The sequence below is a fragment of the Scylla paramamosain genome, chromosome 30 (genome assembly GCF_035594125.1).
Source record: "Scylla paramamosain isolate STU-SP2022 chromosome 30, ASM3559412v1, whole genome shotgun sequence".
NCBI classification, from domain to species: domain Eukaryota; kingdom Metazoa; phylum Arthropoda; class Malacostraca; order Decapoda; family Portunidae; genus Scylla; species Scylla paramamosain.
The window spans coordinates 2,545,354-2,561,443 of NC_087180.1; the positions used below are offsets into that span (position 1 = coordinate 2,545,354).

At 38.5% G+C, this 16,090-nt stretch overlaps 1 protein-coding gene across 5 annotated transcripts in view; it reads left to right on the top strand.

The window, feature by feature from the left end:
* The window catches only part of LOC135116161 (phytanoyl-CoA dioxygenase domain-containing protein 1-like), a 32,185-nt gene extending 19,394 nt beyond the window's left edge, over nucleotides 1–12,791 (top strand). For 2 of the 5 annotated variants that reach the window (XM_064033422.1, XM_064033421.1), the window contains exons 3-9: nucleotides 5,680–5,854; nucleotides 6,731–6,877; nucleotides 8,206–8,292; nucleotides 8,462–8,639; nucleotides 9,043–9,184; nucleotides 11,581–11,681; nucleotides 12,471–12,791. In XM_064033422.1, the coding sequence (XP_063889492.1) occupies nucleotides 5,825–5,854; nucleotides 6,731–6,877; nucleotides 8,206–8,292; nucleotides 8,462–8,639; nucleotides 9,043–9,184; nucleotides 11,581–11,681; nucleotides 12,471–12,661 (876 nt within the window). In that variant the 5' untranslated portion in view covers nucleotides 5,680–5,824 and the 3' untranslated portion in view covers nucleotides 12,662–12,791. Of the gene's footprint in view, nucleotides 1–3,111; nucleotides 3,319–5,679; nucleotides 5,855–6,730; nucleotides 6,878–8,205; nucleotides 8,293–8,461; nucleotides 8,640–9,042; nucleotides 9,185–11,580; nucleotides 11,682–12,470 lie in introns of those variants that run through there. The other 3 variants (XM_064033424.1, XM_064033425.1, XM_064033423.1) reach the window with 2 other exon arrangements.
* Nucleotides 12,792–16,090: the final 3,299 nt, after the last annotated feature.

Consider the following 16,090-nt stretch of genomic DNA (forward strand, 5'->3'; position numbering starts at 1 on the left):
GATAACAAAAATTGAACGAAGAAAGTATGCATTCCAGTTCTCGTAAACTGTGTTCATTGGTTATTGGGTCTTTTTTTTTCATCTATTTTCTAATTGCAAAAATTCATCTTAACTTCAAATATTCATAACTGGATATTCTTAGGCTCTCTCTCTCTCTCTCTCTCTCTCTCTCTCTCTCTCTCTCTCTCTCTCTCTCTCTCTCTCTCTCTCTCTCTCTCTCTCTCTCTCTCTCTCTCTCTCTCTCTCTCTCTCTCTCTCTCTCTCTCTCTCTCTCTCTCTCTCTCTCTAAACCTTCCAAACTTTGGTTTAACTCACCCTGTTATCGTGCTATACATGACAGAGTGGTGGCCCCCAAAAAACATACTTGAATCCTTAAGCTTGAATTCTTGAATACTTGAATCTTCCATCACCTGAATCTCATACATTTAATATTTCTGGTCGGGATCATGCAAGTCTGTAACCCAATTAGCCAAAAACTCTATGAATAGAAAATGTCAAAATCATTCTAGATCTAACCCTCCTCGTGACTTTTGGCACCTAACCAAAAATATCTCTAGTAACTTTACTTCATCTTTCTCTCCTTCATTTCAACCTGATGGCACCACTGCCATCTCATCTATCTCTAAAGCTTAATTCTTCGCTCAAACCTATGATAAAAAAAAAACTCTACCTTGGATGATTCAGAGTTTGTTCCTCCCTCTCCTCCACCGACCAACTTTTTCATGCCTCCCATGATGATCCTTCGCAATGATGTTTTGCATACCCCTGTTGGCCTCTCGTAAGATTTATGGACCTTTCCTAGTTAAACTTATCCATCTCTCTCTATTAACATCTACCTTTCCTTCTTGATAGAAGTTTACCTACATTTAGCCTGTTCTTAAAAAGGGGTGACCGTTCTAATACCTAAAACTACCGTCCTAATGCGTAAATTTCCTGCCTCTCTAAAGATCTTGAATCTATCTTCAGTAGGAAGATTCTTAGATATCTATCATTTCACAGTCTTATATCTGACCGCTCTACTGGTGATCTGGCTTTTCTTGAGTTTTGGTCATCCTATTTCAGGGATTTTGGTGAAACTTTCGTTGTTGCCTTTGACATATCAAAAGCTTTTTATACAGTCTGGCACAAAACTTTGATTTCCAAAATACCCTCCTACGGCTTCTATCCTTCTCTTTATAATTTCACCTCAAGTTCCCTTTCTGACCGCTCTGTTGCTGCTGTGGTGGACGATCACTGTTTTTCTTCTAAGTCTTTCAACAGTGGTGTTCCTCAGGAATCTGTCCTGTCACCCATTCTCTTCCTATAAATTATCTATGCAAAACTTGTCCTATCCACTCCTACGCTGATGATACCACCCTGCACTTTTCCACGTCTGTTCATAGACGTCCATCTCTTCCGGAATTAAACAGCTTAGGCAGGGAAGCTACAGATGCCTGCCTTCTGATCTCTCTAAAATTTCTGATTGGAGGTGAGCAAACTTAACATTTTTTCATTACTTAAAAAAAATAAATTTTTCCATCTATCAACTCGTCACAACCTTATAGATAACTATACCTTCTTCAGTGACATTCAACTGCCCTCCTCTTCTACGCTGAACATCCTTGGTCTGTCCTTTACTTACAGTCTAAACTGGTAACTTCACATCTCATTTCTAGCTAAAATGGATTCAATGAAATTAAGCTTTCTGAGTCGTCGCCGCCAGATTTTCTTATCCTCCCCCAGCTGCTAACTCTGTACGGGGCCTGATCCGTCCAAGTACTGGGTATGTGTCACATGTAAACGGGGAGGTTTCACTTAAACCGCTCCTCTAGACAGTGTGGAACCAAAAGCTTTTCGTCTTATCAACTTCTCTCCTCTAATTGACTGTATTCTGCTTCTCACTCACCGCCGCAATGTTACATCACGTAATATGTTTTACCTCTATTTTCACGCCAACTGTTCTGATTTTGCTGACTGGATGCCTACCATCCTCCCGTGGTCTCTGCACCATACTTTGTTCTTTTTTTCTCGCCCCTATTTTGTCCACCTCTCTAATACAAGAGTTAACCAGTATTCTCAATCATTCTTCCCCTACTCTGGCAAACTCGAACTCCTTGCCTGTTTCTGCATTTCTTCCTTGCTATGACTTGAACTCTTTCAAGAGGGAGGTTTCGAGACACATCCTTTTTATTATTATTATTAGTATTATTATTATTATTATAATTATTATTATCATTATTATTATTATTATTATTATTATTATTATTATTATTATTATTATTATTATTATTATTATTATTATTATTATTTGGCATCTCTACGAGAACTGGTATTTAATTGGATCTTTTTTATTAGAATATTTTGTTGGTTTTGGTTAGTGGTCCTTAAAAAAATAAATAATCACGGAAGCCTAAAATACCGCTGTCATGTCTTTCTGCAGATTGGCAGTCTGCCTGGAGTTGTTTTGTTTTCCGAGTCGAGCTGACTGTAGTTTGAGTTAAATGCTACTGGCTTTTTGTTGTTGTCATTGTGTGCGTCTTGCTGGCCTGATAACATTTATGTGTGTGCGCTTTGTAGTGTTTGGTAATGCTATTTTTCTCCTCATCCGCCAACTTTGTAGGAGGTGAGATCAGTCTTATGGGAGATCTGAGACGAGCTGAACATGGACCGAGGCACGGTAATAATCAGAGCAAAGTGAAAGCACCTGACATTTGGGTGTAATTTTGTCCTCAGGATATTGCATATTGTGTGTCATCCGTCGCTACCTATCTCCTAGAACGTGACTGTCGAGTCCTTTTTCAGCTTTGAGGAGTGAGTTTTTTTTAGTTAATTTTCCTCTGCAACAGAGGCAGGGGTGGCGAACGTGAGGCTTCAGCTGTTTACTGCCTGCAAGTGGCTTGGACTCGTCTGTATTTGCTCCGCACTAGGCTACATGGTGTGCTTAGGGAAGCTGATCCGAGAGTAGTGGCAGCTATTGGTGGTGTCGGTAGTGACCTGCGGAGAGAGGCTTTGTGGGATCGTAACCCTCTCTCTCTCTCTCTCTCTCTCTCTCTCTCTCTCTCTCTCTCTCTCTCTCTCTCTCTCTCTCTCTCTCTCTCTCTCTCTCTCTCTCTCTCTCTCAAGACTTGGTCACATTATCAGTGGGCAAGTGTGGTGGCCCAGTACGATTCTCAGTAGTTATGAATCATGGTGACGAAGCAAAGTAGAAATCATGGTGCAGAACATGACTGTTCACATATATACTGACTCTCTGCGCTCAGCGCTCTGTTCAGTGTGTGGGGAGGTGTTTGAAGCTGTGTTAGTGCAGTATATAAACATCGCTGTGTCGGGGAATCCAAGGTAGATATGTTCTCACTGAAATTCACAGGAATCCCAGACCCCCAAAGCACCATAATTTTGGGACATATTTCATCAGTAACTCTTCCAGACTTTATTGAAGCCTCTAGTGACTTCAGTTCCTTCCTATACTGAGTACGAAGGGTGTTTATTATTTTTTTCTTTCTATTATGTCAAGAGTGCACTTCATATACTTTTCATATAATCTAGTAGCTTTATTTAAGCGTCCCGTTTCTCATTTCTGTTCTTAAATTATTTGCTTTTCACCTGGTACAACCAGAGAAACACCGTATATTTCACAATTAACTGTAGTATTGCTTCCTTCGTCCATTCGAATGAAGGATCTGTTTTGCATCTAAATGTTTGTAGCTCCAGGGTGGGTATGTCAGAGGTTGCAACAAACTCCATCCTATGATGTTTAGTGGGTGCCGGTACGAGGAAACGAGGGCTATAAATACGTACTGGGTCGTCACACGATCAGTGGGCAAGCGTGGTAGCCGAGCAGAGCAGTGAAGAGCCAGGTTCAGCCAGAGTTTAGTGTCACTGACGAAACTGCTCTGGCAAGGATGGTTGTTCAGTTCCGCACAAGGAAGCCGCAAGTCTACATGGTCGTTTTCCAGGCATTCTCTACTCTTACACTGAATCACCACACTTGCTCACCGATCGTGTGACCAGGCCTTTACACGCACACGCAGTATAGTAATTTCAGTGTGTGTGTGTGTGTGTGTGTGTGTGTGTTTTTTTTTTTTTTTAGAAAGGACACTGGCCAAGGGCAACAAAAATCCAATAAAAAAAATGCCCACTGAAATGCCACTCCCATAAAAGGGTCAAAGCAGTGGTCAAAAATTGATGAATAAGTGTCTTGAAACCTCCCTCTTGAAGGAATTCAAGTCATAGGAAGGTGGAAATACAGAAGCAGGCAGCGAGTTCCAGAGTTTACCAAAAAAAACGATGAATGATTAAGAGTAATGGTTAACTCTTGCGTTAGAGAGGTGGACAGAATAGAGGTGAGAGAAAGAAGAGTCTTGTGCAGCGAGGCCACGGGAGAAGGGGAGGCATGCAGTTAGCAAGATTAGAAGAGCAGTTAGCATGAAAATAGCAGTAGAAGACAGCTAGAGATGCAACATTGCGGCGGTGAGAGAGAGGCTGATGACAGTCAGTTAGAGGAGAGGAGTTGATAAGACGAAAAGTTTTTGATTCCACCCTGTCTAGAAGAGCAGTATGAGTGGAACCCCTCCCAGACATGTGAAGCATACTCCATACATGGACGGATAAGGCCCTTGTACAGAGTTAGCAGCTGGGGGGGGGTGAGAAAAACTGGCGGAGACGTCTCAGAACACCTAACTTCATAGAAGCTGTTTTAGCTAGAGATGAGATGTGAAGTTTCCAGTTCAGATTATAAGTAAAGGAAAGACCAAGGATGTTCAGTGTAGAAGAGGGGGACAGTTGAGTGTCATTGAAGAAGAGGGGATAGTTGTCTGGAAGGTTGTGTCGAGTTGATAGATGGAGGAATTAAGTTTTTGAGGCATTGAACAATACCAAGTTTGCTCTGCCCCAATCAGAAATTTTAGAAAGACCAGAAGTCAAGCGTTCTGTGGCTTACCTGCGTGAAATGTTTACCTCCTGAAGGGTTGGACGTCTATGAAAAAACGTGGAAAAGTGTAGGGTGGTATCATCAGCGTAGGAGTGGATAGGACAAGAAGTTTGGTTTAGAAGATCATTAATGAATAATAAAAAGAGAGTGGGTGACAGGACAGAACCCTGAGGAACACCACTGTTAATAGATTTAGGAGAAGAACAGTGACCGTCTACCACAGCAGCAATAGAACGGTCAGAAAGGAAACTTGAGATGAAGTTACAGAGAGAAGGATAGAAGTCGTAGGAGGGTAGTTTGGAAATCAAAGCTTTGTGCCAGACTCTATCAAAAGCTTTTGATATGTCCAAGTCAACAGCAAAAGTTTCACCAAAATCTCTAAAAGAGGATGATCAAGACTCAGTAAGGAAAGCCAGAAGATCACCAGTAGAGCGGCCTTGACGGAACCCATACTGGCGATCAGATAGAAGGTTGTGAAGTGATAGATGTTTAAGAATCTTGCTGTTGAGGATAGATTAAAAAACTTTAGATAGGCAGGAAATTAAAGCAATAGGACGGTAGTTTGAGGGATTAGAACGGTCATCCTTTTTAGGACACAACAGTGTCCAGTGTGTACTAACACTATATAACAGGGGCAGGTGAAGTCCCATCACCATTGTATCCATCGAGATGAAAGTTTTAGGTTTCCTTTGTTATTTGCTTTACGAGTATCTTCAGTTTCGATTCTCTTTTCTCACTTACTAAACTCTTACTCACTTACTAAACTCCAGCCAAGCACCAGCTGTACCTGGATCCCCCACAGCCTGCGCGTGTCTTCTGAGGGCGTTGCGACGCGGAGAGAATAACTGGTATTCCACCAGCGGGAGTAGCACGCCATCGAATTCTTGTTAAAGTTTTCAAGAACTGTTCTCAGTCATGGCTATTACTGCAGAGCATCTAGAAAAGGTAAGCAGTGAAATAATGAAAACTTTCAATTGTGTGGCATGACAAGTTTTGTTATTTACTGCAACAAATGTAAATGTCAGTGTGATTAAATTATTATATAACTATCTGATTACGCCCATGGCCGTACATTGTAGCACTTCTATTGTAAACAGCATTTGTGCTCCAAATTCAAGAGAAGCATGATAAAAATTATAACAGTTAATAATAATAATAATAATTATAATAATAATAATAATAATAATAATAATAATAATAATAATAATAATAACAACAACATTAATAATAATAATAATATCACCTCTCAGCAGTAAAAGATTTAAAGAAAAAAAAAATCCATTGAATGACTTATTTAATAATTTTCATTCTTTTATTTAATTAAAATTTGGCTCCGATTTCGGGGGAGTAATAGTGAATGAATAATTTCTTCTTCACATCTTGCCAAGATCAGCAAACAGACACTATTTGAATTTTCACGAAAGCATCTCAACATACTGATTTTTTTTAGGGGGGCAAGTGTTTTTTGCAGATGATGTAAACTGTTTAACCCTTTTATTGCTAACGTCATCTTTCTAATAATGTTCAGGACATTGCAAAATGATAATTTGCATAGAACCAGAGAAAAATCTATTCTTACTATTTTGTTTCTATATTACATAACTAATTAAGAAACTGTAGCACAAAAATAGGCCTAAAAAATTGTAAGTGTATATGTGGGAAAAAAATTGTCCAATAGTGAAGGGGTTAAGAAAGATTCGTGTATTATGCAAGTCAAAATGAAAAAAAAGAACTATTAGTGAGCAGAAGCGTAATACTGTTCGCTTTTTAAGTTGATAAAAAGTCAGTGTGTATTTTTAACTAACAGTCTACCAACCGCAGTTCCATCGCGAAGGGTGTGTGGCCGTGCCTGGCTTCCTCACTGAAGAAGAAGCAGACTCTCTCCGCTCAGCTTGCCGCCGTCTCGTGGACCAGATGGACCCCGCGCAGCATACCCCGACCATTTTCTCTACCACTAACCACCAGCAGGTATGCACATTGTTACCCAGGATAAGAAGTCGATTGCCATCAGTTACTAAACTAGACAGAGTCAATAGACCAGGGAACTTCAAGGAACACGCAAAACATTGAAGTGAAGTAGGCCATACAACTCTTCACCCGTGACTCCACAATGCTTTCGTTACTGCATTCATTATTAGCTGTTAGGGATCAGTCCAAAAAGGGATTTACTTGGAATGTCACTAAGATTATTGCTGATCAATAACATTTTAGTGCAAGGGGAAATTTAAGTGAAATAAGATGAAAAATTCAGAATGTGATATTGTGTTCCCTTGTGTTACGCTATCGTAATTTTACAGGAACTTAAAGCTATTTCAGTACTATCTACATACGTGGTTGTAATGGAGCTGATGACAATGAGTTAAAAAGATGTTGCAAAATTCACTACATCACTGAAATCCGAGTCTCTTCACTCTCCGCCACTTATGACTGCCATAGTACGACGTAATTTCTGCAACGAAGGGACCAAAGCTGCTTTTATATCTGCATAAATGACGGTGCTATAGTCTGAAAGAGTGTTGTCATAATAAATGACAGTGACAGACGACATTTTTTATTTATTTATTATTGTTATTTTTTTTTTACTTTCAAAGGAGGTTGGACAAGAACTGAAAAAAAAAAACGTTTGTAGCTAAAAAAAAAAAAAAAAAAAAAAAAAGAAAGAAAATAGAAAAGGGTCTCAGTCAGGTTGGCCAATATAGTGCTGGTGTTGCTTTGATACTCGAAACAGTAAAGTGAAGATATAAATAACACACGTAATCAACAAAAGACCTCAGACTGGAATTTTTTATCATAAAAAGGAGTGCATGTCTAAACGCCTCAGAAAATGAAGTACCTTCCTCTCTATTCTCTTCCTATATTCTTGTAGGGATCAGCTTTATGGACAGGCTTTTTCTTTTTTTTTTATTCATTTTTACCTTTGTCCGAAATTTAAAAAAAATAAAACATCAGTGGTTGTGATGAAGGCTTGGAGTACCTGCTACCTGCTAACTTTTTGTATTTGTAAGATGGCCAAAATACAGATGAGTTAGTACAAAGTTTTGATAATGTACGTCATTACAGGCAAAAACACTTATTTCATTCATAGCTGATTTATGTGACATAATAAGTATACTTTTGCATGTTGTAACCAAACTAGAAAAGTATGATTTTGAATACATTTTGAAAATATTTTCTCATGATACATCACTGGTTAAGCAATAAGTGAGGGAACTGTTACTGGACTATCTTCCATTTCTTCGCCCACCACCAAAATTCCTCCTCCAACTTGCCTGTCACCTGTGCGCTGGATGGACCAGTCTCGCAACAAGTATTTCCTCAACAGCGGAGACAAAGTTTGCTTCTTCTTTGAGGAGGAAGCCCTCGACAAGGACGGCAGCCTTAAGGTGAGGTGTGGTAGGATTTTAGTTGTTACATCACACACACACACACACACGTATTAGGTCACATAATATTATATACTACATCTCAGTTTCACCCAAAGTGACATACAAGACTTAACACCGTGATAACGGCTTGGCAGGACCTTCAGTCACTTTCTCTTCTCTCCTGCAGGTGGACAAACATGTTTCCCTCAACAAGGTGGGCCACGCACTGCATTGGTTGGTGCCGGAGTTCCGCAGCGTTTCATTCTCGGAGAAAGTGAAGACCACGGCCCGGCAACTGGGGTTCATTTCCCCAGCTGTGGTCCAGTCCATGTACATCTTTAAGCAGCCAGGCATAGGAGGAGAAGGTGAGGAAACCATAATATACAATGATGAAACATCTACCCATCTATGAGTTAGGTTTAGATTCTTCTTAAAAGTTGGTGTTCTCTTCAGACTGCAGGGATAAAGATAGAGGTGACAGTATCGAGTTCCTCGCTCCCTGCCTTTTGCTGTTTTTTTTTTTTTTTTCACACAGTGCATACGGTGACAGCATTCTTCCAACCTTGTCCCCGGGGAGTGCCGTAAGGCAGTGCCCCTTTCCCTCCCCTTTACCACAATCCTAATCAATGAGCCTAGAAGAGAGAGAGAGAGAGAGAGAGAGAGAGAGAGAGAGAGAGAGAGAGAGAGAGAGAGAGAGAGAGAGAGAGAGAGAGAGAAAATAAGCTATTCCTAATACGCAATAATCACAATCCAATCCACACGGCACAGTCACTCCGCACAAGGACTGTACATTCCTGTCCACGGAGCCTCAGAGCTGCATAGGATTCTGGTTTGCCCTGGAAGATGTAACCCTCGAGAATGGCTGCCTGTGGTACGTTCCAGGATCGCAGCACAGACCGACCAGCCGCAGGTAGGTGTGACATGAGTTACTTTAACACACTGCCTATCAATGAATACTACCTATTAAAGACTATCTACAAGGACGGGAAAAATCAACGAACCGATATGATCGCTTGCTTCTTGAATTGCTGAGCTGTACCAACAGATGACGGATTTAGCGCTATGTGTCTACATGTTTACATTAGGATAGCGCCAGACCGCGACCATGGCTGAGAGGAGTCACTGCTGTGCTGTGTAAAGTACGGGAAGGAAATTATCCAAATATAATGCTCCAGATTTTTCTCAAAGCAAATTTTTGCCCTCTCTTTACAATGGCAGTAAAGCAAAGACATTATGGTGGAAGTGTTAGAAGCTCAAAAAAATGTGAAAAATCGTGTTACCGTAATGAAGAAATGAGCTCTCGTTCAAATGGTCTCAAGCTGGATAAACGAACAAATGAAAAGGAGACAGCAAAGATTAGCTTAGGAATCAGGCTGTGGATGAGCGGAACAAAACTAGTAACACCGCAGTAGATACACATGTGAACCATTTTATCTACAAGGTTTAGGTGTAGTTCATCCCAGGCTCCCAATCATTCATATTCAGCCCTATCTTTGATCTAAACAATTTACTGTTTATTATTTATTATTGTCTTATTATATCTGGTACGTTTTGTGTACCTCCGAGCGGCTTGAGGCTGTTGTAATGTATATGTATACCAAGGTTACACAAACATCCGTTTACTTTCATTAACAGTTATATTCATATTTACAAGACACTCACCAGTTCGTGACGGGGTGATTAGGGTAACGTTTCTCACACTCCCTCACCCTACGTTTCCAATCGTTACGAGGACATTGAGGCCCATATTCTGAAACACTTTGCCTTCTCACCATCTCTATTTTTAAAGGCCACAGAGATGAACAGGCGGGTTCTGAACACTTTTCTTCTTTTAATAATGTAGAAATCGTGTTAATCTGTCACTAGAACGGCAAAAAAATAAATAAAATAAATAAATAAAATAAAGCATTCTTAGCTAGAGCGTTTTGAAAGTTATACAGGTGCGGTGCAAATGTCTTTTTTGAACATAGATAGTCCTTAAAGCAACAAGTGATACTGGATAAATGTCTCACTTCAACACATGCGACAATCACTTAGCGTAGTGCGAATATTTCGAGACACACAGCGCACCACAACATGGGTCTGTCACATTCGTTTGGACTGGCTTCTGACTTGTGGTTTCCTTCAGGCGCTCATGAAACGCCTTAAATCAGCAGATTCAGCGGTGCGGCGTGACGTCACAATACGTGCGATGGTTGTCTAGAATAAACTATGATCCTACCTAAATGCGTGTTATGTTTGGTTAGAAATATTGTTGCAGATATTATAAGAATCTGATAATTGTTGAACTGATAGATATATAAGGATAAAAGGAAATTATAGTAGATGGGGCAGTTGCACTCACACTGCTTTTTCTGAACAGGATAGAATCAAAATCATTTCATCTTATCAACTCCTCTCCTTTAAATATTCTCTCTCTCTCTCTCTCTCTCTCTCTCTCTCTCTCTCTCTCTCTCTCTCTCTCTCTCTCTCTCTCTCTCTCTCTCTCTCTCTCTCTCTCTCTCTCTCTCTCTCTCTCTCTCTCTCTCTCTCTCTCTCTCTCTCTCCGCCGCAATGTTGCATCTCTTGCTGTCTTCTATAGCTATTTTCACACTACAATAGCTGCTATTCTCATCTTTATAAGTGCATGCCTCCCCTCCTCCCGTGGCCTCGTTGTGCAAGACCTATTATTTTTTCTCATCCCTATTCTGTTCACCTCTCTAATGCAATTGTTAACCAGCATTCTCTATCTTTCTTTCATTTTCTGTTAAAATTCTAAGACCCCGTGCCTATTTCTGTATTTCCACCTTCTTATAACTTGAACTCTCTCAATGGAAAAGGGAGGTTTCAAGATGCTTATCCTCCAACTTTGGACAGTCCATTTCGCTATACTCTTTGTGAGACTTGTTTTTTTCCATTTTCCTAGATCATAACCACCATTACATAATAAAAAACTGAAATGGCAAGATAGTTTTAGCGCCTATGACATAAGAAAGAATGGAACAAAAATCTATAGTAACCTGATATAATCCTGTTGCATCAGACATAACATAAGACAAATTTATGGATGAGGATGATGGGCAGACAGGTCACCCATGATGAATAAAGGGACTGCCATGTGTAAGCCTCACGGCTTCTTGCAGTTTCTCTTATTTTCTTATGTTCTTATTGCCTATTGTCAACCCATCAATGAAAAAGTTACTAACACATTGTTGCACGCAGATTTAATATTTACAATAGAATATTAGGAGATAGATATATGGCTAAGGATGGGAGATAAGTGAATAATATGTTTTCTAATTTTTGTGTGTGTGTGTGTTTTTTAAGATTCGTACGCAACGATGAAGAGAGTGATGACCTGACCTTCTTCACGGCACCACCTGACCCCGATGATCCCTCCAAATACGTTCCTGTCCCTGTCAAGAAAGGTTTCTCTTTAATTTTTGTATGAATAATTTTTATTGTTATCATTGTTGTCATTATTACTAATAATGCTGTCAATGCTGTTGTTGTTGTAGATTCTGCTCAACCAATCAGTCGTGTTGAACAGATTCGCAGTAAAGTTTAACTACATGAAACTTTTAGGCCTATTAAGATTTGAAAGCTCATTTGTATATTTCAATATTGTTTTATTTTCAGGGATATAGTTCTGACTGGATACAATTATTCTATAGTAACCTAAGCAGAACAAACATATTCTAGCCGTTATCAGTAATAGCCATAACTCGGAAGTGTAATATATATATATATATATATATATATATATATATATATATATATATATATATATATATATATATATATATATATATATATATATATATATATATATATATATATATATATATATATATATATATATATATATATATATATATATATATATATATATATATATATATATATGACAAACGAGAGTCACAGGTAGAATATTGGCTACCAACAGAGGTCCTTGTAATGCATTACTGTACAGTACAAACTTTACTCCACTTTGTACAATACGGGTTAAACCTTAATCAGCCCGTTACTTGCTTGTAGTAACAACTACTTCCTCAGTGAAACATAACTCTGCAGAAACAGTGATTTGTGAGCAAATAACTTTTTTTTTTTTTTTTTTTTTTTTTTTTTTTTTTTTTTTTTGCCAACAAGTTTGGCTGCATTACCAAATGCATTACGAGATGTCACCACTATCACCCTTTCCTCTCGTCTACACACAGGCACTTTAGTGTTGATTGACGGCCAAGTGGACCACAAGAGTGAGAAGAACACCTCCCCACATTCGCGTCACATATATACTTTCCACGTCATCGAGCGCCACAACACATTGTGGGACGCCCGCAACTGGCTACAACCAACGCCGGAGATGCCTTTCACGGGGCTCTTCGAAAATAAGGCTTCAGACGCTTGATCTCCAAGTCCAATCACATCCTGTATTGGCATCCTCTTTTTTTTTTTTTTTTTTTTCACAGCTTGCACAATTTGTTGTCAGAACTATGGCAACTGATGATTCGGGCAATATCTTTTAGAAATGGTCATTTAGCTAATGAAGCATATATATATATATATATATATATATATATATATATATATATATATATATATATATATATATATATATATATATATATATATATATATATATATATATATATATATATATATATATATATATATATATATATATATATATATATATATATATATATATATATATATATATATATATATATATATATATGTATATATGAATTTTGCTGTAAAAATATTACAATTATAATTACAGTGCAAAGTTACTTTTAATTGATGTTCATTGGAACTGTGCGATAGATAAGAAGATCCACCACAAACGTCACAGTAGGTCTACCACAAATACCACAGAAGGTCCACCACAAACTTTATAGAAGGTCCACCATAAACACCACAGAAGGTCCACCACTAATACCACAGAAGGTCCACCACAAACACCACAGAAGGACTCGTCAGTCATGAGAGATCGTAGCGAGTGTTTGCTCTAGTGAGGTCACCCATGATCGAGAAAGGGTAGTTGTGGAGCTTCGATGCCTTTGGGAGAAGCTGCACGCCCTCATAAATTATAATAAAGAGTCGATAGAGCTGTTTAAGAGTCAAGGAATCTTATACAATGGCTCCAACCGTTCAAACTACCGACCCATAGCTTCGAATTCCTCTTTTTTTTTTTTTTTTTTTAAGTTTTTAGGGTCTGTCCTTCTATTTGATCGCCGATATGAATTCCAGAAGACGATTCACCAGCAATTTTGGACTTTGCCTTCCTGAATCTTCGTCATGCTCTCTTTGGGACTGCTATTGTCTCACGCATATCAAAGACATTTTATAGGCGATCATTGGTGAGAGTGATATAAGTTTTCTTTTAATCTATCTGGTGAGCTAATGTATAAATATTTCAAAAATAGTATATTTCCAAAAGAAATGATTTCATTGACATCTATATTTTATGTGTCTCGAAGATATATATTGAAGATAACTTTCATAAAATTATACCTAACATTGACCCATATCTTACCACACCATTCTGCTAAATGTCAAACGAGAGATTAGACTATTAGGGCCTTGGTAACAAACTTTAGAAAATTAGTTTCATCAATTCCATATGTTTTGTTTATAATGATTTTTTTTCCTTTCAAATATTGATAGAATAATGTAAAATTGTTAAGAAAATAATTAAAATAATCAGTAACATATTCCTTTATTTTTTTTTTCCAAACAAAAGAAAAACACATTTATAGCTACAGAATGCAAAAAGAATTATTGAAATAGCAACTGAAATATGATTAATGAAAGTAGAGAAACCCTAACTTTTTCAAGAGAGGCCATTTAAGTTTTAAAAGGATGAGTGCGCCAACACTTAAAAGGCCCCGGCTGCGTAGCCCGCAACATCCTTAGTTTGCTTCCGTTTCTTCTTACTCCTTTCCTGTTGAAGTTTTTTATATGTTCATTGGAGGAATAACTGTTGCAGGAATGTGTAGGTTTTAAGCAAAGGAAGAACAAATCCTCTCTCGTACCCAGCGTTTAATCAAGGACAGCTTGTGCGACGCTGTAGTCCTGGATATTCTTGTTTGCTTTTTTGTACTTTCTCTGTATTTATTCTTCCGCCTATTTATTTATTTATTTTTTTTTTACCCCATCCATAGTTACAGCAGGAGTAAAAGGAATACAAGGAAAATAAGCGAGGTGTGTCGAGGCAAGGGGGAGCCAAAAAGCAACGTCCTCTCTCTCCCTCTCTGAATTAGGGACCCTCTGAGCCGGCGCCGCTGAAAGTTGATTAGTTGTCCGCAGTGTTTCCACCCTAAGATTTCATAATTTCCAAGACCACCCCTCGAAAAATCCCAAGATTGGCCAAAATATCCCAAGATTTACAATAAATGTAAATTAATACTAAAAATTCGAAATAAAGCGTAAAACTGATTTTACCTAGTCTTTTATTAATTCAAGGTCTTCCAGCCACTCACTGCTAAAAGATTAGTGATACCAACCTTTGCTTTTCTTCCGATGTGAAGAATTGCTACCACTTCAGGTTCATCGTTGAGTTTAACTGGACATGAGTCGCACGACACAAATGCGGCTTTAACGGAATTGGGACTGGGCTGAATGGGCACGGCCGCTGTCCGTGTACGCTGTCACAATCTTCTGTCTTGTTAGACGTCCTTGTTAGACGTCTAGTTATGTAGACTGTAGTTCAGTCTACAACCTTCCGCCAACCATCCTGTCCTCTAAAACCTGAGTGCAACCGGTACACTCAGCTCACAATATCACGTATTTTTTTTCCCCACTTCAATTGTGATATTCAAAAAGTAGTAAAAAATAGTCAAATTGAACGAAAAGTAACTATACAGATGGATGGAATACCTAAAATTCCAAAAATCTTGGAGAAAATCAAATCCCAAGGAGTGGAAACACTGGTTGTCCGTACCTGATTCCTCTGCTGAAAGCAGCTGCTAAGAACATCTAGGAAGGTAATCTATGGGGAAAAAAATAAATAAATAAATAATTTTTTTATTTTTTTTTCAAAATGTAGGAGGTTATGTATACATATGAGGGGTGCCAGAGGTTGCCAGTATTTTATGTATTTTGTTAAAAATAAACATTCAGAAAATAGATACAGGCATAAGACTTTGTGGGTATGTTACCACCACCATACTCATTGTAAATTGTAATGTTTACTTATTTTTACCCATGCGTCAGAAATTTCGGTATTTTGTTGTCTGGCACTCCCTTAATCCATATATGCCCAAAGTGGGAATACTAACTTTTTGATGTACTAATGTACACATAAGGATAATTAAACACATTTAATATACACATGTTGTTATTTAACTGAAAACCATAATCATATGGAAAATAAATGGTGTCCTATGTATAGGTCGCCTGAAAAATTACATAAAAAAAGTTTCACATCTAGTTGTCGTCTTCATATGACAGTGAGCACATCGTGTTTGCTTCCTCTGTGGGATAAAACCCAGTGTGCATGCATATCGAATCGGGCTTCATCACATTTACTTTGTAGTCTCCCTCGTTTGCTTTGGCATGGAAGATTTGCAAAGTACTCCAGATAAAACCATGCAATGCTGCGTCGAAACGCAGGATGATCCATTGCATCTCCACGCTCACATACGAGTATGTGCAGTTGCCATGCATTGTTGATTGCCACATCTGTGCAGTAAGTTACAATGCATGCACACCACTTCTTTCCCCTTATTGCAGTTCTGTACTTTGCAATAAGAACATAAAAACATAAGAAATGACGGAAGCTGCAAGAAGCCACCATGCTTACACGTGGCAGTCCCTGTATGAAATATACCTA